The sequence below is a fragment of the Dendropsophus ebraccatus genome, chromosome 4 (genome assembly GCF_027789765.1).
Source record: "Dendropsophus ebraccatus isolate aDenEbr1 chromosome 4, aDenEbr1.pat, whole genome shotgun sequence".
Classification (NCBI taxonomy): domain Eukaryota; kingdom Metazoa; phylum Chordata; class Amphibia; order Anura; family Hylidae; genus Dendropsophus; species Dendropsophus ebraccatus.
This window is the reverse complement of record NC_091457.1, coordinates 38,420,079-38,439,242: the sequence shown is the minus strand read 5'-3', so window position 1 is coordinate 38,439,242 and position 19,164 is coordinate 38,420,079. Positions and strand designations below refer to the sequence as shown.

General features: G+C 41.4%; 1 protein-coding gene across 3 annotated transcripts in view; it reads left to right on the top strand.

The window, feature by feature from the left end:
- The window catches only part of CHID1 (chitinase domain containing 1), a 313,928-nt gene extending 295,724 nt beyond the window's left edge, over positions 1 to 18,204 (top strand). For all 3 annotated transcript variants that reach the window (XM_069968326.1, XM_069968325.1, XM_069968324.1), the window contains exons 11-13: positions 15,385 to 15,465; positions 15,856 to 15,898; positions 17,637 to 18,204. In XM_069968326.1, coding sequence (XP_069824427.1) covers positions 15,385 to 15,465; positions 15,856 to 15,898; positions 17,637 to 17,735 — 223 coding nt within the window. In that variant the 3' untranslated portion in view covers positions 17,736 to 18,204. The remainder of the gene's footprint in view (positions 1 to 15,384; positions 15,466 to 15,855; positions 15,899 to 17,636) is intronic.
- The last annotated feature ends 960 nt before the right edge of the window (positions 18,205 to 19,164 follow it).

The window sequence follows — 19,164 nt, the reverse complement described above, 5'->3', positions numbered from 1 at the left end:
AGACAAAATTTTGATCATAATTATTTTAGAGTGGCTTTTTAGTCTAGATATTGCTGATTCATACATGTTATTGCACCCCTGGTGTTCTCTTGGTTTTATATCAGAACATCCACCCAGTGGCCAGGTGCCCAGTGGTGTTGAGAGGAAGTGCCTTCTAATATGCATAAGGGGGAACCTGCTAACTCCACTCCCTTCCCCCTTCGCTAGAACTTACTCCATGCATGATACAGAAATAAATAAATAACAAACACACATTTGGCAAAAAAATTTGCAGCGTATGCTGCATTTTATTTACAATTTAAATACATACAGGGAGGCCCGACACAAATCCTGCCTTCCTTTTCTCCAGGAACTAAGGAGACACTTCTGAGGGTGGCCTGCCTAGGCAATCCCTCCCCCATCGACAGCGGCCTGCCGCCCAGTAGAGCCATCCCTGCCGAGGGGCCCCTAACCAACTGGAACCAACTGGATGAAAAGGGGAGCGTGATTTCCTCCTTACATAAACCTTGAACCCGCAAACCCAATAAACAATAGCTCCTAGCTCCCTCTCATAGAAAACATAGAAGATTGTAGGCAGAAAAAGACCACTGGGTCCATCTAGTCTGCCCTTTTAGTATTTTCTTTCTTATTATCTTAGGATAGATGTATGTTTATCCCAGGCGTGTTTAAATTCTGTTATTGTAGATTTACCAACCACTTCTGCTGGAAGTTTGTTCCAGGTATCTACTACTCTTTCAGTAAAATAATATTTTCTCACATTGCTTCTGATCTTTCCCCCAACTAACCTCTCACTGTGTCCTCTTGTTCTTGAGCTCATTTTTTTTACTAAAAACACTTCCCTCCTGAACCTTATTTAGTCCTTTAACATACTTAAAGGTTTCAATCATGTCCCCCCTTTCCCTTCTTTCCTCCAGACTATACAGATTCAAATCTTTAAGTCTTTCCTGATATGGTTTATTCCTCACACCCTCCACCATTTTTGGACCCGTTCTATTTTATCAATGTCCTTTTTTCGGTGAGGTTTCCAGAACTGGACACAGTATTCCAGTACTTTACATTTGGAAACATTGAACTTCAATTTCCACTGTTTGGACCACTTATCTAGCAAAGCTAAATCGTTTTCCATATTACTGACACCTCCAGGAATATCAACCCTATTGCACACTTTTGTGTCGTCAGCAAACAGACAAACTTTACCTACTAACCCTTCTCCTATGTCACTTACAAACATACTAAAAATAATAGGACCCAGAACAGACCCTTGTGGCACACCACTTGTAACCAGTCTCTGCTTGGAACATACACCATTAACTACAACCCTCTGATATCTATCCTTCAGCCAACCACAAATCCACTGAACTATCCAGGGATTAAGTCCAATTTCACCACGCACTTCTCCTTGGGCAGACCCAGCTGCAAGCCATAAGAACACCTTCTGGCCCGTCTTGCTGCCCAATGGATGTAAGAATGACCAATAATCCAGACCTACTTCTTTCCTGAAACAAAAGACAGAAACAGTGACAGTACACCATAACCAAAACATTTCCACCAATAAGTTTATCACTCCACTTCCCCATCATTGGTCAATGTCACGCACATAGGCCTTAAACGCAGCAGATTTCCATCTGCCCAGCCTCTTTATCTGCCTCTCCCCCAAACCCTTCGCTGTTGCTTCTGAGGTTGCCCCAATAGCAAACCAATGCGACCTGTACTCATCCACATTCAAGCCAGCTGCTTCCACGACTTTTTTAACATTGCACAAAACTGAAAACGAGACAACGCACTCCCTTCTTCATGCAACAAAAACGCACCCTCTCTATTACCCCTTACCGCCATGTATTTCACTATCGCTCCCCAAGGACAAATCCTCCCTCCAGTCTTCCTCAGAGACACCCACATACCCTTACCCCTCTGATCTGTCTTAGACCGAGAAATCAGACACATGACATTCCCATCTGATAACTGCGCTTCTCCCCACCGCAGGCCTAACTGCCCCTGCTTCGATTCCGCAACCAACTCCCCTACTCTAAACGCCCCATAAAATGCCAAAACAAAACTGTTTCCCACAACACTACCTCATGCTTATCCCTACAAACCAACTCAAAAATTTCTAACTGTCTAAATAAACGCTATAGGCTTCCTCTTATCCCTACTATTCCCTTCGACTCTCGCTCAACCCCTCAACACCCTCCTTACCGCAAAGGACCTAGAGCGATCCTCAGACCCATATAATCTAGAAAAGAAAGAAACCGCCGCTACCACAGTGGAGGCCCTCCCCTTACCAGCACCAGCCTGTTTTATCCTACCCAACCAACTCCACAAATTGTTAACCACAATTTTACCCGGATACTGAGGTGCAAACACCCTCCATCTCTTCCATTCATTAGCATAGGCCTTTCAAGTCTTCTCCGCCAATGATCTTCTCACGAGTCCGCTGCCAAACACAAGCGGGGCAGTGTTCACCGATCTTCTCTGCTTTAGGCACTAGTGCAAAGAATTCATCTATCTTGCCCCTCGACAAGGCGTCCGCTATCCCGTTGTTTTTCCCAGGTACATGTTTAGCCCTGAACTGTATGTTACACTGCAGACACTTAAGCACCAAATACCTTAGCAAGCATATGACCGGCCCTGAACTGCTGGAGAGATTATTGATACCATTAACCACGCTCATGTTGTCTGACCAAAAATTAACCCACTTATTGCTCAACTCCTCACCCCACAATTTCACTGCCACTACAATTGGATAGCAAATAGCTCTAGCAAAGTCAGGTTCTTAACTAACTCCCCGTCTACCCAACTCACAGGCCACTTTCCAGCACACCATCTTCCACCAAAGTATGCACCAAACCCGTAAGAACCTGCTGCATCTGTGAACAACCTCAATTTCAGATTTAAAGCTGGCTCTTCAATCAACACTGCTGCACCATTAAACTCCCGAAAAAAGGTATCCCAAACAGCCAAGTCCTCCTTTAACTCCCTAGTCACCCTGATTTTATGGAAGGGTTTTTTCACCCCCACCATGCTCCTCTCCAACCGTCTGCTGAATATCTTACCGATGGGAATCACCCGACAAGCAAAATTAGGGGAACCAACTAAAGACTGCATCTCCCTCAACTTAACCTTCTCACTCCCCCCAACTCTCCTCACTAATTCCCTCAGAGCAACAACCTTCTCGCTCGGCAGTCTACACACCCCAGCTACAGTATTAATTTCAATCCCCAGGTAAGACAGCCTAGTTGTAGGTTCCACAGTCTTATCATGCGCTACTGGTACCCCAACTTCCCTCAGTAAACTGCCGAAAGTCTCTGCCACTAACCTGCACCTGTCTGACCCACCTGGACCAATAAACAAGAAATCATCCAAATAATGTGCAATTCAATCCCACCCCGTCAACTCTATCAAACACCAGTGCAAAAAAGAACTAAATGCTTCAAACAATGCACATGAGATAGCACACCCCATTGGTAGACATTTATCAACATAGTAACCGCTTTCAAAAAAGCACCTCGTAAACCTAAAACTGCTAGGATGCAATGGGAGTAACCTAAATGCTGACTCAATGTCTACCTTGGCTAACAATGCCCCCTTGCCCATGCTTCTCACTAGCTGTACTGCATCCTTGAATGACTGGTAATGCACTTCGCACAAATCCTTCTCAATAGCCCCATTCACTGACCCCCCTTCATGGTAAGACAAGTGCTGAATCATTCTAAATTTACCCTCCTCCTTCTTGGGTACTACTCCAAGTGGAGAAAGGACCAAATCTCCTAAAAGGGGTCTGAAAATGGGCCCGCCATTCTGCCCAAGCTCACCTTCTTCCCCAACTTCTCCCTCAACACTTCTGGATGCTCCCTTACAGACTTCAGATTCTTAACCCCCTCCGAAACTTTAACTACCCCAGTTACTGGCAATCTGAATCCCTCAGAGACTCCACTCTCCAGCAATTCCGCTTTCCCCTTATCTGGATACGCTCTGAGCCACACCCTTAACTTGTCCACCCTCACTGGTGTTGCCCCCTTTTCCTGCAGTCCGAACTGCAGGACCGAGGCCCTAAACTCCTATGGCCAGGGGCCTTCCTAAAGCAATCTACCTGAGGATGGTTAAACCCACAAACACTGCAGCTGTGTCGGAACTTGCAAGCAAACTCCCTGTTACACCGTTTCTCATTATAAACCCAACAAACTATCTTAGACTTACCCAAACCAATTCTGCTCTGTCATTATGCTGGCAAAACCCACAAACCCCTTAACCCAATCCAAAATGAGCTCTGTCGCCTGCCACTGAGCATGTGTGACCACCAGCATTGGACATATCAGATGGACATTCTCATTTCCATCACGCCCGACCCCTTTCTCCACCAACACCATCCGTTGGTGGACTGTTTGGAGTGCCCCATATACCTTTTACTGACAATTAAACCTACCACAGGGAGGTATAAAGTTTATGGGGACCTTAAGAAAGAACACCACCAACAACACAAATGTAGACATCACATTTTTTTTAAGGATCCAATTGATTTATTGTTATATATTCTGTGATCAGATAAATTAATATTCATGGAACAACTACTTTGAAGGTTTGTGTGCACTAAATGACCCGCATTATACAGGAACTATATTTGCATGAGAAATAAATTCAATGTCTACAAAGAAAAAGAAGAGAGTGACACTTATGTAACATTTTTTTCAGTGTGATTGTTTATAGGGTCAGCATGCTTTTACTGTTCAGTCAAATACTGTGCAGGCAAGGTAATGTTTTATTCTGCATTTTGGAATAAATTAACTTATTTAACTGTTGTGTTCTACAGCAAAGTGCTCGGAAAACTTGTCATCCTGGCATCACCATTGCTTTTGTCAATCAGTTGTATGTATTACGCACTCTGACACTGTCACCACTGAGTGATCAGTCAGACTATGTAGGTACGCAATACATGGACAATAGTAACACCCAATTATGAATTCAGTCATATATTTCTGGGAGCAATGACAGAGAATGTGCAGGATGAGTAAACTCATTTTCTTTAATGCACATCAGATAATTTATATAATGTCATAATGATTTGCTTTATGTTACTAGGCCAGTATGCAGGATGTTAGTTGAGCAGAGATGGCAGCATCTTTGTGATGCCACGTGACTCCCACACACCTCCGGTGTCTCCGATTGGACTAGCAGCCCCCTCACTTGCCCAGCCCTGCTCACCACAGCATTAAATCAGCCCTTAAAGGTTCATTAGCCGCCTTAATAACTTTAGATTCATAAGTCATGAAAGTTATTAGTTCCTGTTACATCCGCTGATTACATAATTACAGTAAAATACCTTTTTGATGGCAGCACAACTGCGGCAGCCAATTAGTGGAGTTCAGAAGGTGCTGAGGGGGAATTATTGTGCGCACGCTGCCTCTTAATCTCTGCCGGTCCATATTCTGGGGGCTCCTTGGTTCCTATCTCTTTGCAGTAAGTTTTAATATTAAAAAAAAGTTGAATGTGTCCTTTTTAAAATGAACAATATCATTTGTTTTCTGTAACAAGTTTGTATGAAGTAACAAAATTACTTCTAGATAGTCACAAGACTTTGTGGAAAACTTTATCTGTGTAATATCAAATATTCTTTATAAATAAGGACTCGAACAGGCAGGTTGGTTCCATATGATGTAGGAAAGTCAAGGAATATTGGAAGGATGAAGTCGAGAATATAGAAGAAGATATGGGGGTGAAAGTCCCAAATAACCCTAGGGTGTTGGGGGAACTCTCAGAGTTGAGAGTAAGGAAGGAATGGAGGCAAGTAAATAACTTATTGTTTATAGCAGGACTCCAAATAAAAAAAAAAAATGGATATCTGCTGAGGGACCTAGCATTATGGAGTGGAAGTAGCAGGTTTCTCTTGACAATAAATCTAATAGCTGAGATAAAGGTTTTTTGTTTTTTTTTTCTCGCCGCTGATCTGGGGGTGGGGGGGGGGGGGGGGGTGTTGGTTTAATAGGAAATTACAGTATATGAAATGTGTAATGGCTTAAATTTTTTATACATAGGGAGGGTATATTGGTGGAAGGATTGGTTATTAATCATGTGTTAATTTGATAAAGGAAAATAAAGAAAAAGATTAACAAAAAAAAAAAAAGTCAGACAGTAAAAAATAAATAAAGACTCGTGCATATGGTCAATGTACAAAGCTTTTGTGGTAATCCGTAGATGCCATAGGGCTCCCTACTTAGAAAGGACATGGCTTCCATGTATTTGTCTCCCAATAAGTAGGTAGGTTTTCCAATAGACAGACAGGTGTCCTTGGTAGATAACTGCCTCCTGTAGGTAGATAGGTCCTGTAGACCTGGGCCCTCATTAGTTAAAAGGGTTATCCAGTGCTACAGAAACATGGTCACTGTCTTCCAGAGACAGCCACACTCTTGTCTCCAGCTTGGGCGTGTTTTTGCTGCTCAGTTTTATTGAAGTGAATGGAACTTAATTGCAAACCGCACCTGAACTGGAGACAAGAGTCAAGTTGTCTCTAAAAGAAAGTGGCCATGTTTTTGTAGCATTGGATAACCCCTTTAAGGCCATCAATTGGTATACAGCTGGCAACAATAGGTTGGTAGTTTCTTCCATTACACAGTTCCCTTTGGTAGGTAGGTATTTTCCTCCATTAGATAAATAAGGTGCCACAACAGTGTAGGTAATTTCACTCATGAGTTGCCCCCAGTAAATAGTACCCCCTAGGTGCCGCAGTAGGTAGGCTGCCTCATTAGGGTTGCAGAAGTCCTCAATAGTTGGTTGGTTAGTTCCTCTCTTTGGTGGACAGATGCTTCCACTAGTGGTAGACTGGTGCTTCTAAGTTCATGAGACTGTTTGGCCAAATCGTAGCGGACTCTACAGAAAAATGACAGTGTACGTGTCTCAACATGGGCTATGGGTATCTCTCGTCCTGCTGAATTTGTCAGAGAGTGATATTATTTTGAATAACTGTTATCAATGGAGACTTACTAAAGATGGAAATATATTTTGTGATTTTCCTGACATCCTAGGTGCTTGTAATAAAAGTTACTTATTCAGTTACTTATCATAGGTCCTGTTGCTCTGATGTGTTGTCCCAAGGCAGATACTAGAAATTGGATGACATATTGGATAGTCACAGTGCTTGTCATCAGATGAGATGGGTTCTATATTAGGCTTTACGCACTGGATCCTAATAACAGCTGTGTCTGGTTTCTTGGGCTGGTATTAGGGGGATCAGGCTTTTATAGTTGATGTCCAAAAACTATATCATTCTCCTTGTAAACATTCATCGTTCATGCAGCAGTGGGAGATTCCTGGACTCTTCCGTCTCTGTTGGTGCCAAACCTGAAGCGAGCACTTAGGGGCTGACAGCAGGGGCGATCTGGGAGTTGTTACAAGAACTTCTGCTCATTATTTCAACTACATTATCCTGCGCTTGTCCTTATTACAACACAGTGTGAGGGTTTCGGATAGCATTCAATAAATATATTTCTGAAGGTTTCTGCGCCTGCTGACTAATGTACTGCCAGCTTCCATAAGGTCATTAAGTCAGAAAGTCGGATCGGGTGATATGTGCTGTCAATCATGTCCCTGTGCCAGAACAGTCAGGATTTCATCTGTGTCGGCCTTGCAGTACGCTGCAGGCTTTTTAAGTTCTTCTGACCTCCGGGAATTTTTCTTATAATGGCTATTATTTGTGATATATAAGATGAAAGATTGGTGCTAAGCAGGGTCGTAGCGACTACCTTAAAGGATTACAGGTTTTATGATTATGATAGTTGTTAATACCAGCGCTATATGGGAAATTGGTGAAGAATTGTGTACCAAGCTGTTGGTCCAAGTTAGAGGGCGTTGTTGGGTGCCAAGACAATGTGCAGGCTATGACACGGATGACCATGTATGCGAACAGTGCTTATGCCGAGCTTCTTTTCTCGCACCATAGCATGTGGATAGAGTTGTGTGGCAGAGCTTATAATCTCTTGGCACAGGAACATATTATTTGCTGGCAGTTTTGTAAAAGACAAAATAGAAAAGAAATGGTATAAAACCTCCATTCCTGCTAGATCCCTGTAAAGCCAATTTTACTTTCATTTTCAGCTTTTATGCGCGTCTCAATTTGATATTGGGAAAAGAAAAAATTTCTGCAAAATAAAAAAAAAAACTTGTTTTCATTGTGACTGCAAAATCCCGATTCATTACAAGACTTAGGATCCTCTCTCCATAACCATTAATAACATTTTACTGCTCGCAATCTCATCACAGATTCAAAAGGCCACCTCTAAAACCCCCTCAAACAGTGGGAAGAGTGGAAATTCATTTTCGTCTGCAGACATCTAAAAAGCTCAGAAATTGCAAAGCAATTTTTAAATACGTTTACAATTGCCAAGAGGTGTCATGTGGCAGCTCCATTCACACAGTAACGTCAGAATAGTGTATCTTGCCAGGAGTTATCAGATTGTTCTGCAGTCAGCTGTCATCATAGCCCAGAGATGCATATTCCAGATTAGTCCTTCATACTGCAGCTTCATTGGAGTATTAGTATTTGGAAAGAATTCTGTTGTCTTATCTTATGTGCCACTAAAATGAGAGCGTCTAGAAATGTAAGCTGAGCAGAAGTGTTTGTTTGTGGTGGATGTTCAGATTTTATTCCGGCCAAGTCTCTCAATATATTTGCGGAATAAGACCATAGGCTGTTTTCGTTGTGCTTGTCAATACACACCATGACCAGGCTGCAGCCCGACTGTACGAGGACTGTGACTGATGAGGATTAGATCCTCCTGAGGTCTGCACACAAATGACCGAGCTATAGGCTTCACATGGGGTGGATGTGCTGCAGCATATTCTACTGCAAACCTGACTCTAAATCCGAAGGGAAATCCCCAAAAAAGGCACCAAATTTATTTTCAGTGGATTCTAACAGCTGATCGAAAAAGAAAAAAAAAGATAAGTATTCTCTTCATCGCAGTATCTGTGCTGTGTCTCCCTGCCTGGTTCCTGTACTTGATTGATAGAGGAGCACTGAAGCCTGTGACCAAAATAGGTCTGTAAACCAGGACTGCCCGGGGTCCAGGAAAGCCTCGCTTCGTGATTTTATTGTGGATTTTTACTTTCCCTTGTAAAGCACTAAATACTTGCTTTTTCTAAGTTAGCAAACAAGAAGAGATTTGTTAATATCTCATCTACTTTGCTGCCACTGTATTCTGCTGCATATTTTTTTGTCAAGAAATCTTGATGAACATCCACACAAATTCTGCTATATCTGACCATCATTTTAGGGCCCTATTACACGGAGCGATTTTAGCTTAAAGACTTTCTATATGACCGAAAACGAGCGATTATCTGCCTGTGTAATAACAACTAACAATAAGTTGTTCTTTCAACATGTCGAAAAATCGGTAGTTCATAGATCGTCTACATATCTGTTTGTCTAATTAATTGTTCTGATTGGCTAATTCCTGCAATTCTGTTGAAGGCCTGACGTTGAATTCCCTCCCCCCCCCCCCCCATGACATCATCTGTCAATATGCTGAAAAACAAGGTGTGTGTATAAAACCTATGGGTGCCTTTACACACAGAGATTTATCTGACAGATTTTTGAAGCCAAAGCCAGGAATGGATATGAAAAGAGGAAAAATCTTAGTCTTTCCTTTATGAAGTGTTCTCTGTTTACAGTCTGTTCCTGGCTTTGGTTTTAATGATCTGACAGATAAATCTCTCTCTGTAAAGGCAGTGGGCAAGGCTTTACGCAGTTACTTCTCACTGATGGGTCTGCCTGTGCAGTTTTGTGACATTCCTTCACAAATAAACCTGCTTTATTAAAGAAATGTTGGGCAGATATCCATTGTACTATTATCCTTTTGAGTATGTTAGGCAGGGCTTTTAGCTATGATCACACTAGGTATATAGGTGAGGGGGCATTCAGACCGGCTGCAGGGTTTATTTGCACAAACCTGCTGATAGTTTCCCTTTAAATCTTTGCGTTTCAAATTCCAGTCCATAGCAGACCATCCGTGCACAGACTACCCACAGCAAGTTTTCAGGCTGAAATGTGCCTATTGACCCATGATGTTGTTTGACTGGCTTTTTTGTTAAATTGGGTATAGGGAAGTCTATCTTATATATTAAAATTAGATTTTGGAACTTCCTGTATCCAGAACTGAGTATGAATTGGCTATATAAATAAAGCTGGGTTTTATCTGGACACTTAAAGGCCTGCACTAATGGTGCATACACAGAGAGATTTATTTGACAGATTTTTGAAGCCAAAGCCAGGAACAGACTATAAGCAGAAAACAGGTCATAAGGGAAAGACTGAGATTTCTCCTTTTTTTCTAATCCATTCCTGGCTTTGGCTTTCAAAATCTGTAAAATAAATCTGTCTATGTAAATGCACCATAACTTGTCAAGATAATTTGCTAGAATATGTTTTAAAATTTTTTCCCATTTTAACATCCACTTGAAATTTCCTTCCATTGATTTTTCGTACACTAGTGGTGGTTACCGCAGGCGTGACCGTTGTTGGATCGGTGGAGATTTCTTATTATTTCTTTTCAGGGTTTATGGAAAGATGGGCAATACCTCCTATAGATACTATAAACAAGGCAAGAGGCGGCACTCCAATTTAAAGTGAACAAAAAGTGGTGTTTATTCACCCAGTATGCAACGTTTCAATCTACTCGTTGAGATCTTTGTCAAGCATCACAGTGAATCATAAGGGGCTGGTATATAACACGCCATAAGACAGCCCACTAATCAAGTGACATCATCATAATTAATAATAAATATATATACATAAATACATATCCGTGTAATACATAGTGATAAAAAGTGTCCCAGTGTCATGTGAATATGATCAAACATATAGTGTAAACGTCCGATCGACATATGAACGTCCTGATTCCTATAGTATCCTCAAAACAATAGCTTCACTGTTAATCTCCCCCTTTATTTTCCTATAGACGAGCCCCAAGTATACGTGACAAATTAGTACACGCTGACAACTACCGAGAGAAGACAGACCTTTCATCAGAATTAAAACCTGGAAGTTTTCCCTGCCTGGGATGTGAGAATTGCCCATTGATGTTGAAGGGTGACATATTTACTGATCCGATTTCACAGAGACAGTACAAACTTAAGCATCATTTGACCTGTAAATCTGACTACGTCGTTTACGTACTACAGTGCCCCTGCCCACGGATCTATGTAGGCGAAACTACAACTGAGTGTAGAATCAGATTAAATAATCACAAATCTTCAATCCGTACGGGAAAACTTGAATTACCAGTACCACGCCATTTTAAAGAATGTGGACATACGGTTCAACAATTAAAATTTTGTGTTATTGACAGGATTTCCCCACCTAGACGGGGTGGTGATCGACGTAAATTGCTTAAACAAAAGGAGGCATATTGGATAGCCAAGTTGAATACATTACAACCTACTGGACTGAACATTGACTTTTCACTGAAGGCATTTATGTAGACCTTGCCCTATTTCACCCCTATATTCTGCCCTTTGACTGGGTAAAGGAATTTGACATTGTGTACATATGTAATTATTTAAAAACTTTTTGCTTGCACAACATACGATCGACATACATGATTGGATGCTTGATATATATTTTTCTTTGTTTCCTTTTAGATCTGATGATGGAGTTGGGCCAATGACTCACCAATATATAGTCTTTACTTTTTATTATTTACATAGGGGAGATGTGGAGTGCCGTGACGACCGATTCAGACCTACTTTGAGGATCATCATAATTTTTTCTCATTTTTAAGACGCGGCTCACCTCCTGAATTTTATTGGGAGACCTCGAGATATGGCTGAAAATAAGTGCCAGAGGATCAACCAGCCTGGGATGACCGAGAAGGACCCCAAGAATGGAGCAGCCTTGGTACCCGGGTAATATCAGAACGATGCCGCTCCAATATGAATATTGGTTTCCCTATACAAAGATGGCACAGAGATCCACTACGGTGCGCAGGCGCTGAAAATCTGGATATCACCTTTTTGGGATGGCTATTCCCGTGCTGTCCAGACACTTCGCCAACATCTAAGATGGCGGCGGGGGAGACATGACGTTAGTCCGCATGCGCCATTTGCACTGTGATAATGGAACTCTGCCCACTGGACATGTTGATCCTCCCATCTGCCTTCGGATTGGTCTGTCGGACGCTATGACACTCCTAAACTTCCCTCTATTGGTGCGCTCCTCACGCATGCGCAGTTACTTTGTGTACAAACAAGACAACATCGATGGAAGACAGCGTGACGGAGTAGCGGCTTGTTAGACATGGTGGTGAGTCCGGCCCCCTCCATTAACAGTGAAGCTATTGTTTTGAGGATACTATAGGAATCAGGACGTTCATATGTCGATCGGACGTTTACACTATATGTTTGATCATGTTCACATGACACTGGGACACTTTTTATCACTATGTATTACACGGATATGTATTTATGTATATATATTTATTATTAATTATGATGATGTCACTTGATTAGTGGGCTGTCTTATGGCGTGTTATATACCAGCCCCTTATGATTCACTGTGATGCTTGACAAAGATCTCAACGAGTAGATTGAAACGTTGCATACTGGGTGAATAAACACCACTTTTTGTTCACTTTAAATTGGAGTGCCGCCTCTTGCCTTGTTTGTGAATTACCTTGGAACCTGGGTCTGGAACCTTGGGGCAGAGCACCCGACTTGAGCCTTGAGCCCACAGTGCCGTTTAGCAACCCTACATATTCCTATAGATACTATGATATCCCTTGTCTTCTGTGTAAAGTCACCATCTGTTAGACCAAGATAACACAGGGGCTTATACTTATGCTGTATCTTGGATCGGGTGAAGGGTCGGACTGTGATGACATTTCTGGGATAGATGACGCTTTAATGGAAAAGTTAGCCCAGACAATTATTTAGATTTATCTAGTAAAGTCATGTATTGCTGGCAGAATACCACAGCCCGAGCAGATCTCAGATGCAATACAGAATTTGTATTGTGAGATATTGCATTAGAAAACTTGAGATTTACAATGACATTTGGGAATGTTCTATTACTTTTGCAAAGACAATTTGAGAGGCTTTTTCAAAGTGAAAAAGAAATCAAATATGTCCCGAGGGAAAGGTTAGATAAAAAATCTACAGACAAAATCTGAGAAATGGCTCTTTTATTACATGTATAAGTCAAGTCCTCATTTGCAGCATTTCACGACTTGCCAGTGTTATTGGTGTAGTACATCTCTGCAGCTCCATACACAATATGAGACAACAGGAAGGAACTGCCTCAACTCCATGGCCTCCAAACTGTTGCAAGACTTACACCTCCTGGGGTTGGGGACCACTATGCTACTTCATTGCACTTCATTGCACTTACTTGCAAGAATATGACTATAGTATATGTACCTGTAATGGTAGTGAATCTCTGAGAAGACAATACAAAACCATATATTTATATAAATGTACTACTATGCTATCAAGTGGAGGTCAAATCTATCTGTGACTCCAATAGACATCAATAGAGAGTGCAAGGTACAGGCATGACCAGACCTTCACCAAACGCAATGAAAACTGAAAATTAGTAAATGGGGTCCGCAGACCTCTTCTCTCTTTATTGGTGCTGGTTCCACTTCTGTGACCCTGACCTCTTTCATGTCCTTGAGAAATGTCAGAAGTTCAAAAGTCAGGATCCTGTGTGCTTAGAGCCTTAAGGCCCTATTTCACAAACTGATTATCGGCCATATTCATGCGATATTTAGAGATGAGCGAACCTAGAGCATGCTTGAGTAAACCCGAACCCCAGCATTCGGCATTTGATTAGCGGTGGCTGCTGAAGTTGGATAAAGCCCTAAGGTTGTCTGGAAAACATGGATACAGCCAATGACTATATCCATGTTTTCCACATAGCCTTAGGGCTTTATCCAACTTCAGCAGCCCCTGCTAATCAAATGCCGATCGTTCGGGTTCGGATGGACTTGAGCATGCTCCAGGTTCGCTCATCTCTAGCGATATTGGATGTTGCGGCTGATAATCGCTATGTGTAATAGAAGACAACAATCAGCCGACGTGCACATTGTCTTTTCAACATATTGTAAGAGCAACTATGCAACTAGCAACAATCCGCTGCCATCGATTCCTGTAATAGAAGCAGAAGCAGCAAACCTCCGCTGTGTCCTGTCGCAGCTCCCCGCTGCCCCCCCTGCCCCGCGCACTTACTCGCTGTCGGCACATGTAATATTGCGGGGAATTAGTAACAAGCTAGCAATGACCTGACAGGTCGTCACTCCCTTGCTCCCTCTCATCGCCCTGTGTAATAGGGGCTTTGCTGATCGCTAAATAGAGCCAGGAGAAGCACTTAATAGAGCCTGTCTTCTCTATTGACATGAAAAAAGGCAGTGAACCGTGGAGTGATCTGCATAGCCAATCACTTCACTTTGCTCTATCTAGCTATCTGAATACTGAGACCCTTACGTAAGGATCTGAACCCTGCAAAGGTGGGTAACGGAGGTTCAGTTAATTCTCTCTGGTTCAGGCAAACAGTTTGTTATAATCATAGCCAGTTCTCAGAACTGGAAAGGCAATGCCCCGATCCCATCCTCTTGTCAGTTTTTGTTCCCATTGCGCCCCCTTTCCCCACACACACACTGTTTATCTGCACATTTAGTAAAGGCCCTATTACACGAATTGATTATCGATCGTATTCATCCGATATCGGCCATTATGGCTGATCGAGTAGGGGCAACCGTTAGCTTAAATGGAATTTCAACTCTGCTAAACCCACCCACCGTTCATAACTGCTACAATATTTCCATGACTTGTCAGTAGTTTGTAGAAATGATAGGGAACAAGACGTAGAGGCTACATGTCTAGATGAAGTTTATATTTGGACTGGTCCGGCTGTCTGCAGAGACCTTCTCTTCTCCGGTGTCTTTCCGCAGCATACTAGGAATGCACACCTAATGGATCCATATGGCAACTAGTGACTAAATGCTTCTATTCAGTCCATTCACAACATGTAGCTGTGCGGTCCAAATATCAGGCTTGTCTGATACTGAAGTGATAGGGGCTAATTGAAAGCCATGCCTTGCTGTTCATTGAATCTAAGCAGGTACCATGCTCCTCTCAATGAGCCCTTAAGCTTTCATCTATTAGGAAAGGAAACATTCATTAATCAAGCATAGCGGCAGATAATTATTGGGTGGTATTTGAGGTAAAGTTTAATGCCATCCTTTCAATGCTCGACTAATTTCTCTCGAAACGTAGAGCTGAAAGCAAGCAATGAACCGTAGAGACCATTATTTCTATTTTATGCAGAATATATGTGAAATAATATCCAGTCTACCTCCTTTCAGCCGACTGCATTAACACCACCTCTTGTTTGATCGGCAGGTACATTGAGATACTGAAGGAGCATAAGCCGAAGATCCTGTGGGACCAGCACATTGCGGAACATTACCTGGAGTATAAAAAGTAAGCACTGCACGAGGTTTCCCTGCCCTACAGGTGATGGATGAGTCTTCCCATCAGATCAGGACATACAAGGAAAGGACGTTGGATAGAGTAGAGATACAAAATCTATAGAAAGCCAGCAAAGTCATGCTGAACGATCCAACACTCAATAATAATTTATAGTTATTTTCTCTGCTTAGAGGCTGATTGTATTTCATGCCGGGAAAATTGACAGACAAAGTAGAACAATTGACTCTTATCCATCATTAGATTATCCAGGCTTATTGTTAAAAAGAGCTGGGGTCTGGGCCACCTAGTAAGGTTTAACCAAACCAGCTCGAGCGGATGTCTATTCTTCACAGACTACAATCTCTGATATTAGGTTTCTTAAAACATGTTTTTTTTTTACAGGAATAAGGGAGGAAAACATGCAGTGTTCTATCCAACTCTGAAGGTGAGTTACAGAGCCGTACATTGTCCACCTACTACCTGTCCGATGTGGATATAACAAGCCATATAGGTTTACTTTTCATATAGTCCTCCCTGGTTTCACATCTCTCAATGTTTTATCATAAGGAGGAAGCCTTATGGTAATGCTGTTCTTGGCTCGGGTAGGATTGAGTATACTAAGCATTTAGTAGAGTACTTTGTAGAAGTAACCCAGTAAAGCTGTAAATTGCATAATGGGGCAATAGTTGTAAGGCCTCATGCACCAAACCTTATGAAAGATGTTCAAGCTGGATTTCCAATTGATACACCTATACATTTAATGTAATGCCCTTCCTTAACCCCTAGACGACCCTGGACGTAGGGTTACGTCATGGAAGTCTGTCCCCAGACGACCCATGACACCGGATGAGCAGCCGGGACCTCACCGGTAATGACACGCTGCAGCGATCACTTACACTTTAAGTGTAAGTGACAGAGGGAGTCCCCTGTCACTTACCGATCGGGACCCCCGCAGTGTGAATGCGAGGGTCCCGATCGTTGAAACGGACCGCCGGAGGTCTCTCACCTGCCTTTGTGCGGTCTGATCTGCGATCTGCTACACTGAGCCTGCACAGGCAGGCTCAATGAGCAGAGTGCCGATAACACTGATCAATGCTATGCCTATGGCATAGCATTCATCAGTGAAGAAATCAAAGTACTGGATGTAAAAGTCCCCCAAAGGGACTTCAAATGTGTAAAAAAAAAAAAAAGTTCAAAACACTAACACACTACCCCAAAATCCCTCCCCCAATAAAAGTTGAAATAACCCCCCTATCCTATTATATAAATAAAACATATAAAAATAAATAAATAGATAAACATATAATATACCGTAGCGTGCGTAATTGTCCGATCTATTAAAATATAACAAGCGTCATTGTGATCGGTGAACGGCGTACACGAAAAGAGGGAAAAAAGTGCGCAGATTACTGATTTAATGTTACATTATATATTAAAAAAAAATCAATAAAAAGTGATCAAAACGTCCAATCTTCACAACTATGGTATTAATAAAAACTAGAGATCATGGCGGAAAAAATGACACCCCATACAGCCCCGTAGGTGAAAAACTAAAACTGTTATAAGCGTCACAATAGTCCTATTTTATTAATATTTAATTGCCAAAAAAAAGGATTTCATAAAAAAAAATACATATATAACATTAGAGAATCTGTGTAACCTGCATATGGTTGTGTTCGGACTGACCTATAGAGTAATAGTATCATGTCGCTGTTACCATATAGTGCATTACGTAGACACAGGAACCCCCCAAACGTAACCATATTGCATTCTTTTTTACGATTTCACCTATTTATATCTTCATAAATAATATATTTGGGATTCCGTCATACTTGTTATGGTAAAATGAATGACGCCATTACAAAGTACAACTATTCCTGTAAAAAACAAGCACTTAAATGGCTTGTAGATAGAAAACTGAGAGTGCTAGAGCTCTTAGAAGGGGAGGAGGGAAAAACGAAAACACTAAGATCAAACTTTGCGTGGTCCACTGGGTCATTTTGGGCCTGGTCCTCAAAGGGTTAAAGATCTGTTTAAACTAATAAAACTTTGTCACTACTGAGTTCCTTGTAGGAAAAAAAATCTTATATAGCAACTTTCTAGAGTACATAATATATATCAAAAGAAGAATATTATACATTAATACATAAGTTAATATCCTATCTTCTGTTTAAATCCATCAGTCCATACAGGTGCGACTGGACCTTGCAAAGGAGCTGGGAACAGGGATCTCTATCTGGGAGCTGGGACAAGGCTTGGACTATTTTTATGACCTTTTATGATTTTATAAGCATTGGATAGCTAGCTTGTGATTCTATTGGGAACTGATGTATTGATAACAGGAAACAGAAGATGTAGTCTGATGACCCCATTTCCGTCCATAGAACCCCAAATTCTTTATCTCTTCACACACCTGCTAAATGACTGCACTTTCCTTTCTTTTTGATGGAACTTTAATTGTTAAAAGATCTTTATACATAGTATTTTTTTCTCCTGAAGTCTAAATGCAGTTGACCTTATGTCCAGTCTATAAATCAATATAACAGACTACTGGTAACATATGGAGAAGTAAACTCTAGCACAACTCTGGCTACAGGCTGGACTGGTAAGTTGATGCCTTGTAACTCTTTCCATCTGTTATTCTAGAATTACTGTGATCAACAAGCTATACTCACCTTTGCCTTATTCTCACTCCCACCTCTTTGCTCTCATGGACACATAGTGCAACAATAATAGTTTAAAGAAATAAACCTTTAAGCTGGGTTCACACTACGTATATTTGAGGCTGTATGTTTGAGGCTGTATAGCAACCAAAACCAGGAGTGGATTAAAAACACAGAAAGGCTATGTTCACATAATGTTGTAATTGAGTGGATGGCCGTCATTTAATTGCAAATATTTGATGTTATTTTAAAACAGCGGCTGTTATATTGAAATAATGGAAGTTATTTACCGTTATATGGCGGCCATCCACTCAATTTCAACATTGTGTGAACATATCCTTTCTGGGTTTTCAATCCACTCCTGGTTTTGGTTGCTATGAGGACCTGACATGAGGACCAAATACAGCCTGAAATATACATAGTGTGAACCCAGCCCCCATATGACACAAATCAGCAAACATGGAACTAGGTTTAGAAAGAAAAGATTTTTTTTTAATCATAACTGCTGCAATTTTTGGGTCAAACTTTTTTTTTTAAATAAACATGTAAGGTGAACAGAGCTGATCAATGGGGAATGGACTTGATGATTAATTTGGAATATAATTTAAACAATAAAAGGACTAAAGGGGCTAAGTGGTTTTACTCTTTATATATGTTTTTTTTTTTTGTGTCGTCTTGTCATGAAGTCACCAAATGGTTATTGAAGTAGAAATCTGGTTTGACACAGCCCTAATATAACCTCATTTTAAGAATGCTATCCATATTATGGGGAACAGACCCACTATGCTGAATGTATATCATCACAAGAGCATTGGTATAAGTTTGGGTCAGTAGAACCAATGGAGGATAACATAGCTGTAATACTGTACAAAGGCTAAAATAGGACTATATTATGTTTATCTGAAACAAGCATATGATTTAGACTGCATCCAACTTCTTCAGCCACCGGTAATGAAATGCTGAGAGTTCAAGTGCGGACGAACCCAAATATACTCAAGGTTTGCTCATCTTTAGTTAAAAACTGATCCTCACTTATGTTTTGTAGATT